General features: G+C 40.4%; 1 protein-coding gene across 5 annotated transcripts; it reads left to right on the forward strand.

Annotated features, from left to right (window-relative positions):
- Nucleotides 1–6,478: 6,478 nt before the first annotated feature.
- LOC111962276 (casein kinase II subunit alpha') lies at nucleotides 6,479–19,921 on the forward strand. 5 transcript variants are annotated; one of them, XR_002877091.2, is made up of 13 exons: nucleotides 6,479–7,483; nucleotides 9,919–10,024; nucleotides 11,163–11,264; nucleotides 13,764–13,856; nucleotides 14,160–14,219; nucleotides 14,356–14,439; nucleotides 15,523–15,633; nucleotides 15,785–15,886; nucleotides 16,442–16,542; nucleotides 18,674–18,822; nucleotides 18,940–19,022; nucleotides 19,205–19,255; nucleotides 19,431–19,921. XR_002877091.2 is itself a non-coding variant. In XM_023985244.2 (13 exons), the coding sequence occupies exons 2-12, from the start codon at nucleotides 7,380–7,382 to the stop codon at nucleotides 19,014–19,016; spliced, it is 1,089 nt and encodes a 362-aa protein (XP_023841012.1). In that variant the 5' UTR covers nucleotides 6,479–6,937; nucleotides 7,152–7,379; the 3' UTR covers nucleotides 19,017–19,022; nucleotides 19,431–19,921. The 5 variants fall into 5 exon arrangements, 4 of the variants coding, with proteins under 4 accessions (XP_023841012.1, XP_023841015.1, XP_023841013.1 ...); XM_023985244.2 differs by lacking the exon at nucleotides 19,205–19,255 and having other exon boundaries at nucleotides 6,479–6,937; nucleotides 7,152–7,483; XM_023985245.2 differs by lacking the exon at nucleotides 19,205–19,255 and having other exon boundaries at nucleotides 6,480–7,483; nucleotides 13,806–13,856.
- The last annotated feature ends 748 nt before the right edge of the window (nucleotides 19,922–20,669 follow it).

Below are 20,669 nucleotides of genomic sequence, written 5' to 3' on the forward strand. Positions count from 1 at the left end.
CACCTGTGTAATGTTTAATCAGCTTCTTGATATGCCACACCTGTCAGGTGGATGGATTATCTTGGATGGATTATCCCTGCTTACTAACAGGGATGTAAACAAATTTGTGCACAAAATCTGAGAGAAATACGCTTTTTGTGCAGATGGAACATTTCTGGGATCTTTTATTTCAGCTCATGAAAGATGGGACCAAAACACTTTAGATGTTGCGTTTATATTTTTGTTCAGTGTAGATACATGCAGCTTCTCTTCTGTCATTATATATTGCCCTAGCAGACTAAATAAACCCTTGCTAACCAGAATAATGTCATAAATTATAGAATGAATGCTTCAATCTAGTTGATATCGGTAAAGTTTTCTCTGTCATCTCTGCTTCTTTCACGGAGCAAAGACATTTAGAGACAGGGAAAGATTTTCTGTGCAAAATTTCAAAATTACATTAGTTTGACCAGTTGTAAGGAAGTAAAAAGCTGTGAAAATGACCCAACATGTTTCTGACACGATATCAGTTTGGCTTGGATACATATTTTTTGGGGTTGAAATACTATCCGACAGCATTTAACTGCACATTCACAAGATGCTAAAATAAATAAATCATATTTCTCCACTCCTGTTCCCTAGTCAAAATTTAACTTTGATGTATCATTTTACTGCAGGATAATATTAAGGATATGTGAGATGTTATAGACCTACAGTAAGTGTTCAGATTTCAGTTTCCATTTACAGTGCCTGTCACGCCCTGACCTTAAAGAGCCTTTTTATTTCTCTATTTGGTTTGGTCAGGGTGTGATTTGGGTGGGCATTCTAGTTTTCTATTTCTTTGTTGGCCTGGTATGGTTCCCAATCAGAGGCAGCTGTCTATCGTTTTCGCTGATTGGGAATCATACTTAGGCAGCCTGTTTTCCACCCTAGTTTGTGGGATGTTGTTTTTTGCACAGTAGCTGTATAGCCCTGCAGAACTTTACTTTCGTTTTTTTCACTTTGTTGTTTTTGGTGTTCATTCTAATAAAGTATGATGAACACTTTCCACGCTGCGCTTTGGTCTCATTCCGACGACGAACGTAACAGTGCCTTACAAAAGTATTCATTCCCCTTGGCGTTTTTCCTATTTTGTTGCATTACAACCTGTAATTTAAATTGATTTTTATTTGGATTTTATGTAGACATACACAAAATAGTCCAAATTGGTGAAGTGAAATTTAAAAATGTACTTGTTGAAATTTATTTTTATAAACGGAAAAGTGGTGCGTGCATATGTATTCATCCCCTTTGCTTTGAAGCCCATAAATAAGATCTGGTGCAACCAACTACCTTCAGAAGTCACATAATTAGTTAAATAAAGTCCACCTGTGTGCAATCTCAGTGTCACATGATCTGTCACATGATCTCAGTAAATATAGACCTGTTCTGAAAGGCCCCAGAATCTGCAACACCACTACGTAAGGGGCACCACCAAGCAAGGGTCACCATGAAGACCAAGGAGCTCTCCAAACAGGTCAGGGACAAAGTTGTGGAGAAGTACAGATCAGGGTTGGGTTATAAAAAAATATCCTAAACTTTGATCATCCCACGGAACACCATTAAATCCATTATAAAAAAGTGGAAAGAATATGGCACCACAACAAACCTGCCAAGAGAGGGCCACCCACCAAAACTTACGGACCAGGCAAGGGGGGCATTAATCAGAGGCCACAAAGAGACCAAAGATAACCCTAAAGGTGCTGCAAAGCACCACAGCGGAGATTGGAGTATCTGTCCATAGGACCACTTTAAGCCGTACACTCCACAGAGCTGAGCTTTACGGAAGAGTGGCCACAAAAAAGCCATTGCTTAAAGAAAAAAATAAGCAAACACGTTTGGTGTTTGCCAAAAGGCATGTGGGAGACTCCCAAAATATATGGAAGAAGGTACTCTGGTCAGATGAGACTAAAATTAAGCTTTTTGGCCATCAAGGAAAACGCTAAGTCTGGAGCAAACCCAACACCTCTCATCACCCCGAGAACACCATCCCCACAGTAAAGCATGGTGGTGGTGGCATCATGCTGTGGGGATGTTTGTCATTGGCAGGGACTGGGAAACTGGTCAGGATTTAAGRAATGATGGATGMCGCTAAATACAGGGAAATTCTTGAGGGAATCCTKTTTCAATCTTCCAGAGATTTGAGACTGGRACGGMTGTTCACCTTCCAGCAGGACAATGACCCTAAGCATACTGCTAAAGCAACACTTGAGTGGTTTAAGGGGAAACATTTAAATGTCTTGGAATGGCCTAGTCAAAGCCCAGACTTTAATCCAATTGAGAATCTGTGGTATGACTTAAAGATTGTTGTACACCAGTGGAACGGACAGTGGAACCCATCCCATCCAGCAGTTTTGTCTTGAAGAATGGGCAAAAGTCCCAGTGGCTAGATGTTCCAAGCTTATAGAGACATACCACAAGAGACTTGCAGCTGTAACAAAGTATTGACTTAGGGGAGGGGGTGAATAGTTATGCACGCTCAAGTTTTCTGTTTTTTTTGTCTTATATCTTGTTTGTTTCACAAGAAAAAATATTTAGCATCTTTAAAGTGGTAGGCATGTTGTATAAATCAAATGATACAAACCCCCAATAAATCAATTTTCATTCCAGGTTGTAAGGCAACAAAATGGGGAAAATGCCAAGGGGGGTGAATACTTTCACAAGCCATTGTAACCCATCTGAACAGTAGGCTAACGTTCCCTTGATGTGCCATAGGCCTATTTAAAGTCTCTGTCTTGTAACTGTCTAATTTGTATAGCGCTTCACAATCATCACACATAACATACAGTGACAAGAAAAAGTATGTGAAACCTTTGGAATTACCTGGATTTCTGCATAAATTGGATATTATCCTACACCACCACAACAGTAGACAAACACAGGCTGCTTAAATTAATAACACACAAACAATTACACATTTTAATGTCTTTATTTAACACACTATGTGAACATTCACAGTGAAGGGTTGGAAAGTATGTAAACCCTTGGATTTTATAACTGGTTGACCCTCCTTTGGCAGCAATAACCTCAACCAAACATTTTCTGTAGTTGCGGATCAGACCTGCACAACGGTAAGGAGGAATTTTGGACCATTCCGCTTTACAAAACTGTTTCAGTTCAGCAATATTCTTGGGATGTCTGGTGTGAACCGCTCTCAAATTGGGATGAGGTCAGAACTCTGACTGGGCCTCTCCAGAAGTCATATTTCCTTCTCTTGAAGCCATTTTATTGTTGATTTACTTCTGTGTTTTGGGTCATTGTCCTGTTGCATCACCCAGCTTCTTTTGTGCTTCAATTGGCCGTCTGATCGCCTTACATTCTCCATTTTTCTGTCGATGATAGCAAGCTGTCCAGGCCCTGAGGCAGCAAAGCAGACCCAAACCATGATGCTCCCTTCACCATACTTTACAGTTGGGATGAGGTTTTGATGTTGGTGTGCTGTGCCTTTTTTTCTCCACACATAGTGTTGTGTGTTCCTTCCAAACAACTGAAATTTAGATTAATCTGTCCACAGAATATTTTGCCAGTAGCACTGTAGAACATCCAGACTGGCTTCCCTTGGCATGCATGCCACTGGGTCTACTTTAACCACTTCACCAAATCTTTGGCAAACATTACTTTTCTGGCCCTCCCTTCTTCATTTGCAACTCTCCATTTAGCAGCTTTTCTCTTATTGAATTAAACTCTGACATTTTCCCTTTTCCCTCTGTGGATCAACGTTAACTTTTTCTGCCTGTCCCCAAAAGCATTTGGCAATTTGCATGTAGGCTATTTGTTAGGCCCTAAAGTTTAGGTTAGGCCCTAAAGTTTAGGTTTATGCACTAATGCCAAAATAATAAATGAAAAAAATGACATGTAGCCGATAGATAGAAATTGCACAATAATTATACAGCCTCTGTGTCTGTGGATACTTTCCCCTTAATGTATTTTTCATGTCAGCCAGGCCCATATTTTCCATGAAACACCATTTACTTCAACCTCTAGTTGAGTAAAATAAGTAGTTTTGTTTAGATCACAAGAAAATCTTAACAAATTAGCAAAAAAATCTGAATGTTCATCATAAAGTGGGGACAATTAGTTTCCCTGGCTGTTATATGGTTTATAATTAGAAATGCTAAAACAGTAAATTAATAGATGACATTCACTGCTATAAACCTGTCTCCAATATGATCACATAGTTTACACAGACCCACGGCGGACCTTTGACAAATACACCCCCGTGTGAAAAGTCGTCCCATGGTCTGTTTTTTTAACGAGCTCAATGTATTCCAAACACTGGTGGTAACCAGATGATCCCGATAATTTAGGTAGTAAACAATGCCCACCTCTGATATGTTCTATTGCGAACTCTCTGGGACTCTTTGTTGTTTTCTTGTATACTACTCAAAGATATTTGACTAAGTCAAATACGAAATGAACTGCAATACACTGGGGTCCAATATATTAGCATAACTAAGCTACACAGAACCCCGGCGGACGCATAGTAAAATGAGAGGCTATTCTCCATGTAAAACCTGTCCCAGTCACTGAAGTACACTAAGGTCCCAGTGCAATATTCCTAGCACTGCCCATTGTGGTGTGGCATACATAGAGCTCTAAGAAATATATGTATTGGACTATCATACATATACAGCTAGTTAATGTGTTTGATAGGTCTAAATACAAGGACAACATTGTTACCACTTAAAATCTTGATAATGATTATGATCATGTTCCTGCACAAACATAGTCACCTTTTTTATAGTATTTTCTTTAAAAACAAGGCAATATTTCTAGCAACTGAATTACATTTCCCATTATTTATGAATAAGTATATCTTCCTAGTCTCTAGACAAATGTTAATGCTTTGATATCATGAAATTGTCAATTATCAATGATGGGAGTAATTATTTGCAATGCATTGACACACTAGAGAGCGCTGCAGCCTTGTCTAAACCTGGAGCCATGTGGCCGTTCCACAAATGTATCCAGAGATATTAGAGAAAAGAGATAGAAATCCCATTGGGAGATAAATTGAAGAACGTATAACGCCCCACCCAGCAGACTGTTGACTAATCAGATTCACGTTGTCATGCTGCGTCATGCCGTTGCTAAACTAATTCTTCATCCTCAAATTCGGGGGAGGTGGGTCGTAAATTCAGAGCATTGTCAGATTGTCCGTTCGTTTCGCTCACCGGACGCTCCGGACAAAGAGTAGGGTTGATTTTAGCATTCTGACCTCACAACGGCAGTCAAGCACCCAAGCTAACTGGCTAAAGTTGGCTAGCAACTTCCATATACAAATGAGAGAACACCTCACTGACCATTTTACTTGCCCAAGCAAAGCTGGTTAGGATGTTTTCATTTTATCTATGGAGTTGGTGACTGTAATCTATGGACAGTGCTGTTGGCAACAATTTAATTACGTTTCGCCAACATTTAATGACACTGGTCATATTCAACTGGTGTTGAGCATTCGTAAATGAATCAGTTATTCTGCGCTCTGGCACACCCAGACGAGTGCGCATTGAAATCGTAGTAGGTAACCAGAGTGAATTTACGAACGTCGGAATTAGGAAAATCGAACATTTTCTACTTGCTTATTCGTTTAACGCGGCACGTGTATAACTACAATGCTTTCGCATGTCCGAGTAATCGTTTTCTAGTTTCGACTAGCATGTGGACGCGGCATAAATCGAGAAACCTGCCTATTTCCCTCGAAAGCATGTAATGTCACGATTTCACAGCCACACGATATTACAGAGAACAAGTTAATTATCTCACATCTCGGAAAATACTTGTAGTTTTATTTGAACCTTTATTTAACTAGGCAAGTCAGTGAAGAACAAATTTTTATTTACAATAACGGCCTACCAAAAGGCCTCCTATATAAATATAGGACAAAACACATCACGACGAGAGACAACATTACATAAAGAGAGACCTAAGACAACATATTGTAATGACCCGGCTGGGTCATAAAGGGAAAAGAGACGGACTCTAGGTGTGCAGGTCAGAACACAGGTTTATTCATAAACTGGGCTATTGTTCCGGCCACAACCCACGCCGCTAAATGCCGAACATACACAATGTTACCCTGTCGGGTTAAGAGTCACTCTCATAGGAACAGATCAAGGCMCGAACAGAAGAGAAAGAACAATGAGACAGTAATCCCTATTTATGCATTTCCAAATCCCGCGGTATTACCCATCATACCCCCCCAACCTTTCCATCTGTCCTGACATATTTAACCCCTGCTAGTAGCCATGAGAACCATAACACACCCACAAACACAGAACACAATACCGGGTCGTTACAATATTATACTTATTGTTCACGAAATGCATGCTAATATTGTGTTGTTTTTGAGCTAGCGCCCAATTGACTCCCATTCACTTGTTGAAGGAGAGTTCTCCTTGTTCCAGAATAACCCATAATGCACCGGGTGAATTGCGACGTAGGTGCAACGTATACAATGGGCGTTACTACGATTCCAATGGAGTTTCCCATCTCTTCAAAAGTATATTTGGTTTATCCAAATTATGTTCGTTTCCGGGTGCACTTTCTATCGCAATCCGGTTTGGAATAAGGACCGGGGGCGGTTCTACAAGAAAGCCCCAAAACCCGAACTCCAACAGGTTTTTCAAGCGAATTTTTAGGTGCTCTTCACTCCGATTACATATGCCACGGGCCCCAGTGTGGGTGCATTGCACCGCGCTCAACGGTGGCGCGATTCGGACTGAGTTAGCATGCTAGCCAGCAAAATGTATTTATACTCCACCCCTCTCCAACCGGCTGTAGCGATTAGTCAATACCCCATAGTTAGGGGTGAGCTGTAAAACCCAACTTCTCTATTGGACTTTTCCGTTCAATTCCTCCCCATCCACCCCGCTGGAAGATTGTTGCATTGGGACGGCCATAACAAGAAGAGTGTATTCTGGTAGGAACCCAGTTTCGGATTCGGGATTTAAGGCCCACAAGGGGGTTAGGGGTTTAAACTACAATAATTTGATCCATAAACCCCCCATGCCTGGCATTTCTGTCAGTGTTTTGGTCACTTTTAATAAAAATGTTTGCCTTTTATTTTATGTAAATAGTGCCAGTTCCTGAATTTGGCTTTCTACCTCAACACTCCATTTTCATTCTCCTCCCAGACGTCTTAACACTAGCAGTATCTGACGGCCCCTCGTCTCCCCTTCAACCTCCGTGCGCAGCGCACTGTGGTCATCTCTCGCGGGGGAAAATATCAGATAACAGGAACCCCCTTACTCGGACAAAGCGAGGCTCCAACAAGAGGACGGTGATCTGTGTTCCCTTTCCAAGTAGCAAACGAGCTCTGTGGCAATCGAATCCTCAAAACAGACCGGGCTCCGGTGCTCGCCATGCCCGGCCCGGCGGCCGGCAGTAAATCTCGGGTGTACGCAGATGTCAACACTTTGAAGAGCAGGGAATATTGGGACTACGAAACCCACGTGCCTAACTGGAGGTAAAGTGTTTTATTTTTTTGCCGGGGTGGAATTTCTAAACGTCATAATGCATTATTTAGTATTTTATTGCCAAATGCTTTATCAAATATATGATCTCCATATATGTTTTCTATTTTAGCTTTAGTTTTTTGTCCGTCATAGTTTATTGCTGCAGGCTATTCATATTTGCTCTCCACTCAACACGATGTACAGGCAGCTACCACAACAGAATCTTCGGCTACTACCATGGATTATCATTATTGTCGAATGAGTGGCCATATATTGTCCCATTGCATTGGTTCTGTGTGGGCGGGTGCAATATCAGACTAGATAGCTAGCTATCATAATTAATACATATTACGAACGTATTTTGAAGACTATATTTGGAAAATAATGTATTTTGGAGATTTAGCTTGGTTAACAAGGTTTTGTTGGGAACGTTCATGGCTTGAGTAAATGAGTCTGCGCGTAGTACATTCAGATTGGCGTGGGATGGGAAAATCATCAATCTGTGAGATCGAGCAGGCCTTGCTGGCAGCTGACGCCGAGGCAGCACCAAATGATGCTTGTGAATCGTACAACAGTAGATACCTAGTTTCCCAGATTTCATAAAACTTTACATAGCCAGATCACATTATCATTCCTTTAAATGGCATATATAGATTTTTCTTTCAGATCTAGCTAATTTGGTTACATTTACACAAGCTGTTAATGAGACACAACCTTTTAATTACTGAATTAAATGTCTGTACAGTTGCAGCACTTTATTGAAGATTCACTAGATCTTGAATTGAATCTGTTTCCATTAGACCACTAGTTTAATATATTCAGTTCGATGCGCAAGATATGGTTGTCCCAGCACCACTGGTCTTATTCATTAGTATAATCAAGGGCCCTCAAAAAGATGGATACTCGGAATGTCCCCTCTCTATGGTTGAAATGTCACTCTCGCTTTCATTGACTGGGAAAATTAGTCTTGTTTAAAAGATTCACCCTCTTTCCATCTAGGCCTATTTTATACCTTGAGTGTTGTGATGGGAAGGAAGGATGTGGAATAAAATGTTGACTAATCTGTTTTCTCATTTACATTTTTTAAATGTATTTTTATTTAACCATTATTTAACTAGGAAAGTCAGTTAAGAACAATTTGTTTTTTTTACAATGATGGCCTAACAGAAGGTAAAGGCCTCCTGCGGGGACGGGGGCTGGGATTTAAAAAATATATATATATATAGGACAAAACACACATCACGGCAAGATAGACACCACAACACTACATAAAGAGAGACCTAAAATAACAACAGCAGCATGGCAGCAACACATGAAAACCCAGCATGGTAGCAGCACAACATGACAACAACATGGCAGCAGCACAAAACATGGTACAAACATTATTAGGCACAGACAACAGCACAAAGGGCAAGAAGGTAGAGACAACAATACATCACGCGAAGCAGCCACAACTGTCAGCAAGAAATCAAATGTTATTTGTCACATGCTCCGAATACAACAGGTGTAGACTTTACAGTGAAATGCTTATTTACAAGCCCTTAACCAACAATGCAGTTTTAAGAAAAATAAGTTAAGTAAAAAATAAGAATAAAAGTATAAAAATAATTAGAGCAGCAGTAAAGTAACAGTAGTGAGGCTATATACAGGGAGTACCGGCACAGAGTCAGTCGATGTGCGGGGGCAACGGTTAATTGAGGTAATATGTACATGTAGGTAGACAAAGTGACTATGCATAGATAATAACAGAGAGTAGCAGCAGTGTAAAAGAGGGGGGGCAATGCAAATAGTCTGGGTAGCCATTTGATTAGCTGTTCAGGAGTCTTATGGCTTGGGGGTAGAAGCTGTTGAGAAGTCTTTTGGACCTATAGTGTCCATGATTGAGTCTTTTGAATGAAGAGATGGAGATAAACACTCAAACTGGACTGTTTTTGCAGTTCGTTCCAGTCGCTAGCTGCAGCGAACTGAAAAGAGGAGCGACCCAGGGATGTGTGTGCATTGGGGACCTTTAACAGAATGTGACTGGCAGAATGGGTGTTGTATGTGGAGGATGAGAGCTGCAGTAAGTATCTCAGATAGGGGGGAGCGAGGCTTATGAGGGTTTTATAAATAAGCATCAACCAGTGGGTCTTGCGACGGGTATGCAGAGATGACCAGTTTACAGAGGAGTATAGACTGCAGTGATGTGTTCTATAAGGAGCATTGGTGGCAAATCTGATGGCCGAATGGCAAAGAACATCTAGCCACTCGAGAGCACCCTTGCCTGCCCGATCTATAAATGAAGTCCCCATAATCTAGCATGGGTAGGATGGTCATCTGAATGAGGGTTAGTTTGGCAGCTGGGGTGAAAGAGGAGCGATTACGATAGAGGAAACCAAGTCTAGATTTAATCTTAGCCTGCATCTTTCATATGTGTTGACTAATCTCTTTTCCATCTTCCCTCTAGTAACCAGGAAGACTACCAGTTGGTGCGTAAGCTTGGCAGAGGGAAGTACAGTGAGGTCTTTGAGGCCATCAACAACAATGAGAAGGTGGTTGTCAAGATCCTCAAGGTAAGTTGCATAAGGCCTGCTTTGCTCTTCTGAATGCTCCAGCAGCGATGAAAGAGTGGTCTGTTTTATTTAAACCTATACAATGGAGTCCAAAATGATTTGCAAAAAATGTGCTAAAAAATGTCAAAAGATACTGTATAAAATAAATAATACAAATACTGAGCGTTATTGTATGCTCTAAAAAATTGGGAAATTATTTTATACTAATACAATTGCTCAGATATATATATATATATAATTTAGTTTAACAAGTAATAAAAAAACATCTAAATAAGATAGAGGTCAAAATTATTGGCAATCCCATAAAACATTTTAGAAAAAAGGCTGTGTCATTATCCTGCAAAAAGAGAGTGCTACAGTATTGAAAACAGGGGTGCCAATAATTTTGAGTCCTATCTTTAAAAAAAAAATTGTTTATATTACTTGTTAAAATGTCTTTCTCTGTATTAGTATAAAAGTATATAATTTCCCTTTTTATTTTAGCATAAAATATAGCTTCCCTCTAGTAACCAGGAGGAAAGACTACCACTTGGTGCGGAAGCATGGCAGAGGGAAGTGAAGTGCGGTGCTAAAAAAAATACAGTTGCTCAGAGAAAGACAATTTGTTTAACAAGTAATACAAAAAATTCTAAAAAAAGATAGGGCTCAAAATTATTAGCACCCCTTTTTTCAATACAGAGCACTCTCCTCTTGAGAGGATAACGACCCTGAGCCTTTTTCTAAAATGTTTTATCAGATTGCCAATAATTTTGACTCCTATCTTTAGATGTTTTTGTTATTACTTGTTTAACAACATCTATTTCTCTGAGCAATTGCATTAGTATAAATAATATAATTTTGGATTTTTTTGAGCATACAATATAGCTCAGTATTTGTCTAATTTATTTTATAGTCTTTTTTTGCTCATCTTTATCAAGGTTGCCAATAATTATGGACCCCACTGTACCACATCACATTGTCCAAGTAATATTCAGACAGGATAACAGAGGGAAATATGGTGACATGGGAGGAAAAGTGGACATCTTGCTGATGCTGTCACTATTACCACTGTTGTTAATGAGATCACATCCTGCACAATCAAATGTTTAGGCTACATCCTGGTTTAATTGGATGTCTCTGTTATTATAATCCTAATTAGCCTGTCAAGAAGAAGAAAATCAAGCGTGAAATCAAGATCCTGGAGAATTTGCGAGGTGGAGCCAACATTATTCGATTGGTGGACACAGTGAAAGACCCTGTGGTATGTTACAGCTCTACTTTCTTCTAGCTATGGGCTAGTTCTTAGTCACCTGAGATCAGATTTGTTTACATTGTAAATCAATTTTGTCAGTGTTCCTATACATATAATGGCTGTTGAATTGAAGGTTCGTTGTTGTCAGTATACCTTTTATGCTTGCAAAGAGAACAAATGTTATCCTCACAAAATTAAGATTTGGCTAATGAAGGGGAAAGACCACACCGTATCAACATTTTTACAGTTACAGTTGACGTCCTTTCTAATATCAGCACATTTTACTTATTGTGAATGCGTTTGATATTATTTTAGTGATGTTCACTTTAAACTGTTTGAAAGTTCTGCCAACTAGTAATCTTACTCACAGATTAAGTCTTAAGCTAATTAACTGACAGATGATCTGAAAGCAGGTAGATGATCTGGTTCTTGCATGGCAGCCTTGATATTAACTGTACGTGGGGATACAGGACTCAGTCTTTTTTACATTTTGTCAGGGTTATTTTGAGAATAATGTTTATGGATGCAAGGAAGATACCCAACCGATAACATTACCTCCTCAAATAATTGCTTACATGCAATTCTTCATCACCTATTCACTATGCTGCTGCCTACAATAACAGAAATGGGAATTATGATAATAGAAATTACTGAGGCTAACATTGACATGGCTTATCTTTTATTACAAAATGATTGCAATTGCAACCGGGACCAAATTGGGATGTGATTGCTATTATATTCTTTTATGTTTTATCTATGTTGATGTGCTTCTGCTGTGTGGTGGGTGTTAAGCCACTTGTTGCTCTACCTTTCCCTCGCAGTATACATTTTAAGTCGGAAGTTTACACACACTTAGGTTGGAGTCATTAACTCGTTTTTCAACCACTCCACATATTTCTTGTTAACAAACTATAGTTTTGGTAAGTCGGTTAGGACATCTACTTTGTGCATGACACAAGTCATTTTTCCAACAATTGTTTACTGACAGATTATTTCACTTATAATTCACTGTATCACAATTCCAGTGGGTCAGAAGTTTACATACACTAAGTTGACTGTGCCTTTAAACAGCTTTGAAAATTCCAGAAAATGATGTCATGGCTTTAGAAGCTTCTGACAGGCTAATTTACATCATTTGAGTCAATTGGAGGTGTAGCTGTGGATGTATTTCAAGGCCTACCTTCAAACTCTGTGCCTCTTTGCTTGACATCATGGGAAAATCAAAATAAATCAGCCAAGACCTCAGACCTCATTATTATAGACCTCCACAAGTCTGGGTCATCCTTGGGATCAATTTCCAAATGGCTGAAGGTACCACGTTCATCTGTACAAACAATAGCACGCAAGTATAAATACCATGGGACCACGCAGCCGTCATACCGCTCTGGAAGGAGCCGCGTTCTGTCTCCTAGAGAGGAGCGTACTTTGGTGCAAAAAGTGCAAATCAATCCCAGAACAACAGCAAAGGACCCTGTGAAGATGCTGGAGGAAACAGGTACAAAAGTATCTATATCCACAGTAAAACGAGTCCTATATCGACATAACCTGAAAGGCTGCTCAGCAAGGAAGAGGCCACTGCTCCAAAGCCACCATAAAAATGCCAGACTACGGTTTGCAACTGCACATGGGGACAAAGATCGTACTTTTTGGAGAAATGTCTTCTGGTCTGATGAAACAAAAATAGAACTGTTTGGCCATAATGACCATCGTTGTGTTTGGAGGAAAAAGGGGGATGCTTGCAAGCCGAAGAACACCATCCCAACCGTGAAGCACAGGGATGGCAGCATCATGTTGTGTGGGTGCTTTGTTGCAGGAGGGACTGGTGCACTTCACAAAATAGATGGCATCATGAACAAGGAAAATTATATGGATATATTGAAGCAACATCTCAAGACTTCAGTCAGGAAGTTAAAGCTTGGTCGCAAATGTGTCTTCCAAATGGACAATGACCCCAAGCATACTTCCAAAGTTGTGGCAAAATGGCTGAAGGACAACAAAGCCCTGACCTCAATCCTATAGAAAATTATTGGGCAGAACTGAAAAAGCGTGTGCGAGCAAGGAGGCCTACAAACCTGATTCAGTTACACCAGCTCTGTCAGGAGGAATGGGCCAAAATTCACCCAACTTATTGTGGGAAGCTTGTGGAAGGCTACCCAAAACGTTTGACCCAAGTTAAACAATTGAAAGGCAATGCTACCAAATACTAATTGAGTGTATGTAAACTTCTGACCCACTCTGAATGTGATGAAATAAATAAAAGCTGAAATAAATCACTCTACTTTTATTCTGACATTTCACATTCTTAAAATAAAGTGGTGATCTTAACTGATCTAAAACAGGGAATTTTTACTATGATTAAATGTCAGAAATTGTGAAAAATTGTTTAAATGTATTTGGCTAAGGTGTATGTAAACTTCCGTCTTCAACGGTATATGGCTCATAGCGTAATGTCATTTTCAATGTTTGCTTTATCAATTAATGTGATTTGAATATTTCCACCTTTCTCAGATTTTTTCCTCTATTTGTCCTCTCTCTCAAACCTCTCTACAGTCCCGAACGCCTGCGCTTGTCTTTGAATGCATCAATAACACAGATTTTAAGGTAGAATCATCTCTAGGGATGGGGTTTCACTGGTATGGGATGGTGTAATGAGTGGGAATCGTGATCATTTCACCCATAATGCTTTTTTAATAGCCTATTAGGCTATACCGTTTCAGATACCATGTTGGTGCAATGACTTATTGCATTGTTCAGAGAATTTTTCACTCAATATGTCTGTCCTGTCTGTCTGTCTTTTTTTGGTTGGTTGAAAGTGTAAATTGTGTTTGTTTCATCATCGATGCATGCATCACATACTTTCTTTCTGCAAATTAAATCTAAAACTTTATTTTCTTCTCTGCCCAGGAGCTCTACCAGAAGTTAACAGATTTTGATATCCGTTTTTACATGTATGAACTACTTAAGGTGAGCCTTACAGTTTGACCCTGTGTGTTTTCACATCCTAGTCCTACCTTCACACCTTCCTAACTGTGGGGTTAGTTTGTGGTGTCTAGCCAATATATCTCTGTCTCTGACATGATTTGGGTCTTTGTGCTCTCAGGCTCTGGACTACTGCCACAGTATGGGGATAATGCACCGTGATGTCAAGCCCCACAATGTGATGATTGACCACCAGATGAGGAAGGTAGGGGGAGCTCTTCACCTTTCTTATGAGATGTTGGGTCCGTAGAAAGCTCTAGGAGTTGGATGTTGTGAATGATGTCTTGTCCAAAAGTCATTCTCTTAAGCTGTTTGAAAAGTCTACAACGCTTACAGAAATGTGTCAGATTTGTTTTAAAGTGACTTCAATTATTTCTCCACCATTATAATGGGTGTTGAACTCTTTTAGTCTTTATCAAATACAATATTATTATGGCATCAGATTGCATAAGGACACAAACAGGACTGCAAAAATGATGAGGCTTTTTCCAGTAGCAATTTCCCTCACACGGTTTGTATTGTAACACGGCACGGTTTGTATTGTAATGTAGCGCGGTTTGTATTGTAACGCGGCGCGGTATGTATTGTAATGCGGCGCGGTATGTATTGTAATGCGGCGCGGTTTGTATTGTAACGCGGCGTGGTTTGTATTGTAACGCGGCGCGGTTTGTATTGTAATGTAGCGCGCGTTGAGTAACTCGGCGCGGTTTGTATTGAATATACGCGCGGTTTGTATTGTAACACGGCGCGGTTGTATTGTAATATAGCGCGGTTTGTATTGTAAAACACGGCGCGGTTTGTATTGTAACGCGGCGCGGTTTGTATTGTAACACGGCGCGGTTTGTATTGTAATATAGCGCGGTTTGTATTGTAACGCGGCGCGGTTTGTATTGTAATGTAGTGCGGTTTGTATTGTAATGTGGTTTGTATTGTAATGTAGCGCGGTTTGTATTGTAACGTGGCGCGGTTTGTATTGTAACGTGGCGCGGTTTGTATTGTAACGTGGCGCGGTTTGTATTGTAACGTGGCGCGGTTTGTATTGTAACGCGGCGCGGTTTGTATTGTAACGCGGCGCGGTTTGTATTGTAACGCGGCGCGGTTTGTATTGTAACGCGGCGCGGTTTGTATTGTAACGTAGCGTGGTTTGTATTGTAACGCGGCGCGGTTTGTATTGTAATGTAGCGCGGTTTGTATTGTAACGCGGCGCGGTTTGTATTGTAATGTAGCGTGGTTTGTATTGTAACGCGGTTTGTATTGTAACGCGGCGCGGTATGTATTTGTGCTGCAGCTACGTCTAATAGACTGGGGCCTTGCAGAGTTCTACCATCCTGCACAGGAATACAACGTCAGAGTAGCGTCTCGCTACTTTAAGGGACCTGAGTTACTGGTGGATTACCAGGTAAATCGCCAGCACATGCAAGCAAACACACAGACACAATTGGTGATTCTATACATTTGCCATGTTATTGTGTACCGATTTCATTGTTATTGGTAACTGTATGTGTATTGATGTATGGCAGTAACTGATGCATTCTGTGATTTCCTGTCAGATGTACGACTACAGTTTGGACATGTGGAGTCTTGGCTGCATGCTGGCCAGTATGATCTTTCAGAAAGAGCCCTTCTTCCATGGCCAGGACAATTATGACCAGGTATCCCACTAACTATAACCACTCAACAGACGTTCCCTTTCTATTGTCACCACCAAACTTTAGTCTCACTACAACCCAACTTATTCAACCCAATGTTACTACTAACTTGTGTAATCTCCACCTCTCTCGTAGTATGATAACACTGACTCAGTGTTTCCCCTATATTTATTTAGCAACGGCGGGCAACTACTGTTAAATCGTTGCCGCCACTCCAATATTTTATTTTATTTCTTATTTTTAGAAAATACGTTTCGGGATGATAAACCGTTTCAGTGTAGACTTTAAACCAGATATAACAACTAGACAGGCATTGGGCTCCCATTGATACATTTTCTCTCAGCCCCATGACAATGTGTAGAATTGCAGGAAACTAACTTTGACACCGCTCTGTAAAAGAATCCTAGGGGAAAAACTGACTGCTACAATCTATTAGAGTAGATAACACATTCACTACCTGATGATAACATGTACTAACCAAATTAGCTTGTACATGGAAAAATATTCCCTAAGACAAACCCAAACACTTGTGTGAAATTGTCACTGTTATAATTTCAGCTGGTCCGAATTGCCAAAGTCCTAGGGACAGAGGAACTTTTTGGTTACCTGCGCAAATACCACATTGAACTGGACCCACGCTTCAAGGACCTTCTTGGCCAGTGAGTACCAAAAGGGAGTGCCGTTGAGACATGGAAATAAGGGTTACTCCTGGTATTTACCTGGTAATGAGGAAGCATTTGAATTAGTTGTAGGATATCAATTATTTCAACATGCCCCACTACAAGTTTGATTCTATTAGTGATATATTTAATCAATAAGGCACAAGGAGATGTGGCATATGGCCAATATACCACAGCTAAGGGCTGTTCTTATGCATGACACAATCTTTAATAGCTGCCAGACAGTGGCCCACTAGTTCTGAAAAGGAAACATAATTTCCCAGGTGACGATAATGTTGTACAGTGCCTTCAGAAAGTATTCATACCCCTTGACTTATTTCACATTTTGTTGTTACAGCCTGAATTCAAAATGAATACAATAAAATAAAAATCTCACCCATCTACACACAATACCCCATAATGACAACGTGAAAACATGTTTCTTGGAATGTTTGCAAACTTATTGAAAATGAAATACAGATATCTCTCTTACATAAGTATTTACACCCCTGAGTCAATACTTTGTAGAAGCAGTTTTGGCAGTGATTACAGCTGTGAGTCTTTCTGGGTAAGTCTCTTAAGAGCTTTGTCAAGTTGATTGTTGATCATTGCTAGACAGCCATTTCCAAGTCTTGCCATAGATCTTCAAGCCGATTTAAGGCAAAACTGTAACTAGACCACTCAGGAACATTCAATGTCGTCTTGGTAAGCAATTTCAATGTAGATTTGGCCTTGTGTGTTAGGTTATTGTCCTGCTGAAAGGTGAATTGGTATCCCAGCGTCTGAACCAGGTTTTCCTCTAGGATTTTGCCTGTGCTTAAAGCCGTATTCCGTTTTTTTTTAATCCTAGAAAAACCTCCCTAGTCCTTGCCGATAACAAGCATACCCATAACACGATGCAGCCACCACCATGGTTGAAAATATGAAGAGTGGTACTCTGTGTTATGTTGGATTTGCCCCAAACATATCACTTTGTATTCAGGACAAAAAGCACATTTTTTGCAGTATTAAATAAGTGCCTTGTTGTAAACAGGATGCATGACAAACAGGATGCATGACAAACAGGACTATTTGCATTGACGCAATACTGCTACTCACTGTTTGTTTAGGGGCTCCCGAGTGGCGCAGCGGTCTAAGGCACTGCATCTCAGTGCTTGAGGCGTCACTACAGACACCCTGGTTTCATTCCAGGCTGTATCACAACCGGCCGTGATTGGGAGTCCCATAGGGCGGCGCACAATTGGCCCAGCGTCGTCCGGATTTGGCCATTGTAAATAAGAATTTGTTCTTAACTGACTTGCCTAGTTAAATAGAAAATCAAATGTTAATATTTTTTATTATCTATGTACAAATTACCTAGACTAACCTGTACACCTGCACGTTGACTCGGTACCGATTCCCCCTGTATATAGCCTCATTATTGTTATTTTATTAGTATTATGCACAGGCTTCCTTATTTTCACTCTTTAGGTTAGTATTGTGGAGTAACTACAATATTGTTGATCCATCCTCAGTTTTCTTATCACAACCATTCAAATCTGTAAGAGTTTTAAAATCACCATTGGCTTCATGTTGAAATCCCAGTTGTTGTTTTTTTACACATCTACCAATCGGTGCCCTTTGTGAGGCATTGAAAAACCTCCCTGGTCTTTGTGGTTAAATTTGTGCTTGAAATTCATTACTCGATTGAGGGACCTTACAGATAATTTAATGTGTGGGGTACAGAGATGGGGTAATCATTCAAAAATCATGTTAACCACTATTATTGAACACGGAATGAGTCCATGCAACTTATAATGCTATTTGTTAAGCACTTTCTTTACTCCTACACTTATTTAGGCTTGCCATAACCAAGGGGTTGAATACTTATTGACTCAAGACATTTCAGCTTTTCATTTTGTATTAATTTCTAAAATGTTCTACAAACCAAATTCCACTTTGACAATATGGGGTATTGTATGTAGATCAGTAACACAAAATCTCAATTTAATCCATTTTAAATTCAGGCGGTAACACAACAAAATGTGGAAAAAGTAAAGGGGTGTGAATACTTTCTGAAGGCACTCTGTGACTGGAGCTATTAAAGTTGTCTCTCTGTCATCGTCGCCCCCCCCCCCCCCANCCCCCCCAGACAGACGCGGAAACGCTGGGAGCAATTTGTCCAGACCGAGAACCAGCACCTGGTTAGCCCTGAGGCTCTGGACCTGCTGGATAAGCTGCTGCGCTACGACCATCAGCAGAGACTGACGGCCACAGAGGCCATGGAGCATCCCTACTTCTGTGAGTAGCTCAACCTGAACCACGCCTGCTGACTACCTCTGCTGCATAGTGGAGTGTTAGTTATTGTGCATTGATGAAAGGTGATGTGATCTTTAACATGTTGACTCCTCTACACAGATCCTGTGCTGAAGGAACAGTCTCTCTCTAATGCGGATGGCAATATGGTGTCCAGTGGATCCACTACTGCTCGATGAAAGCAGGTGAGTGAGAGAATCACAAACACTTGTTCTAAATTGTTCCATTGTTTTAAATTATTCTAAGGCTGTACGAATTTGATTTACTATATAACAGATGCCCCATTTCTCCAAAAATAAATAATAATAATTACAGCGATTAATTTGATTCTCATTAATATATTTTTTTCAACGATTCCTTTTGACAGATCGTATGAGTCACTTCGCCATTGTAGTGGTTGGGATTCGGTTCAATCACGGTGAATTGAATCATGAGAATCAAAAACAAATCAGTTATACTGTAAATCAAATTTGTAGGGCCTAATGCTCTGTGTTAAAGTTTCTATTTAAAACTTTTAAAATAAAATCACTTTAATATTCTATAAAATTAATGCTCATAAACAGTATAATTTCTCTTCCCTTTTTGTCTTTCAGAAGAACATTTGTTACCTCGACTTTTTAGCCCTTTGTGGCAGAAACTTCTTCAAGTGTACAGTGAAAATGGATCAGAGCGACACCAGACACACCCCCCTTCTCTTTGTCAGTCTGAGGTTGACTTGCCCCAGTTACATGTCAAGCAGCCAGACCAATGAGCTTGGTGTCTCACTGCTGCCCCTGTCCTGCTCTGCCCCCTCCTCTTATCACGAGGTAAACAGAAAATGTTCAAAGACAAGAAAAAAAGGATCCTTCCCTGTCATTATCCCCCCCTCCTTTGGCCCCCCTCCCTCGTTTAACTAAGCATGGAGAATGAAAAGGAACGTGAGCCTGCCCCCCCCCCCCTCCTTGGTCAGGCTGTCTGTTCAGTGTTCAGCCACTTGGCAGGCCTATGCTCAGCCTCCACACACTGTAGTACCAAAGTGTTATGGTGGACATTTTCTCTGCTCTAGGTAGAATGATAATATGAATAAAAATAATACTTTTTTTTATATTAATGTGTTTGTGTCATGAATTGGTCATATTTCGCCATAGCATATTGTTATTCATACTGTCTTACAGTATATTTGAAAGGGGTAATTCATCAGACAGAACTACAAATACTACCTGTATCAGGTGGTCAAAGAACAGTTGTCATCAATGTCATTAATAGCTGAGGAAGGTGACAAATGTGACAATAGCTGAGGAAGTTGCCACCACAACCGTTAATGGGCTTGGCTTCAAGATGTGCACAACCTAGATATGGCCATAATGTTTTGACAGACCATCTATTGTGAACCATCAGTGCTCGTTCACTGAACCAGTGTAATCTGTTCGGCTTTGTGCACTTATCTGTTGAACGACGGCCCTCAGGAAACCAGATGAGATGATACCCTGCGACGCTGTGCAACTTTTATGCAACGTGATACCTGAAAACCTCCGACAAATGAGTAGCAAGGTGTGAACCAGACACCACTCTCAGGACAGTAGTGTGACTACAAGGAAGGATTCTCTGAGGGTGTCACATCGCAGCAGGAAGACCTATTATTTGTCTGTGTTTTGATCCTTTTCCCTTGGTTACATTCGGACAGACTTCAATCTCTGATTGTTGTGTTTTTGGGTATATTTATCCATCTCACTGTGTGTTTTTACCCACATACACAGGCATTCATGCTGTGACCCTTACTGTAAGTAGGCCAGTGGTATTGGAAAGCGTTGTGTCGCCTGACACCTGTGCCTTAGTGCGTTCTGGTTCACGTG

The sequence above is a fragment of the Salvelinus sp. IW2-2015 genome, linkage group LG4q.1:29, assembly GCF_002910315.2.
Source record: "Salvelinus sp. IW2-2015 linkage group LG4q.1:29, ASM291031v2, whole genome shotgun sequence".
In the NCBI taxonomy this organism is placed as follows: domain Eukaryota; kingdom Metazoa; phylum Chordata; class Actinopteri; order Salmoniformes; family Salmonidae; genus Salvelinus; species Salvelinus sp. IW2-2015.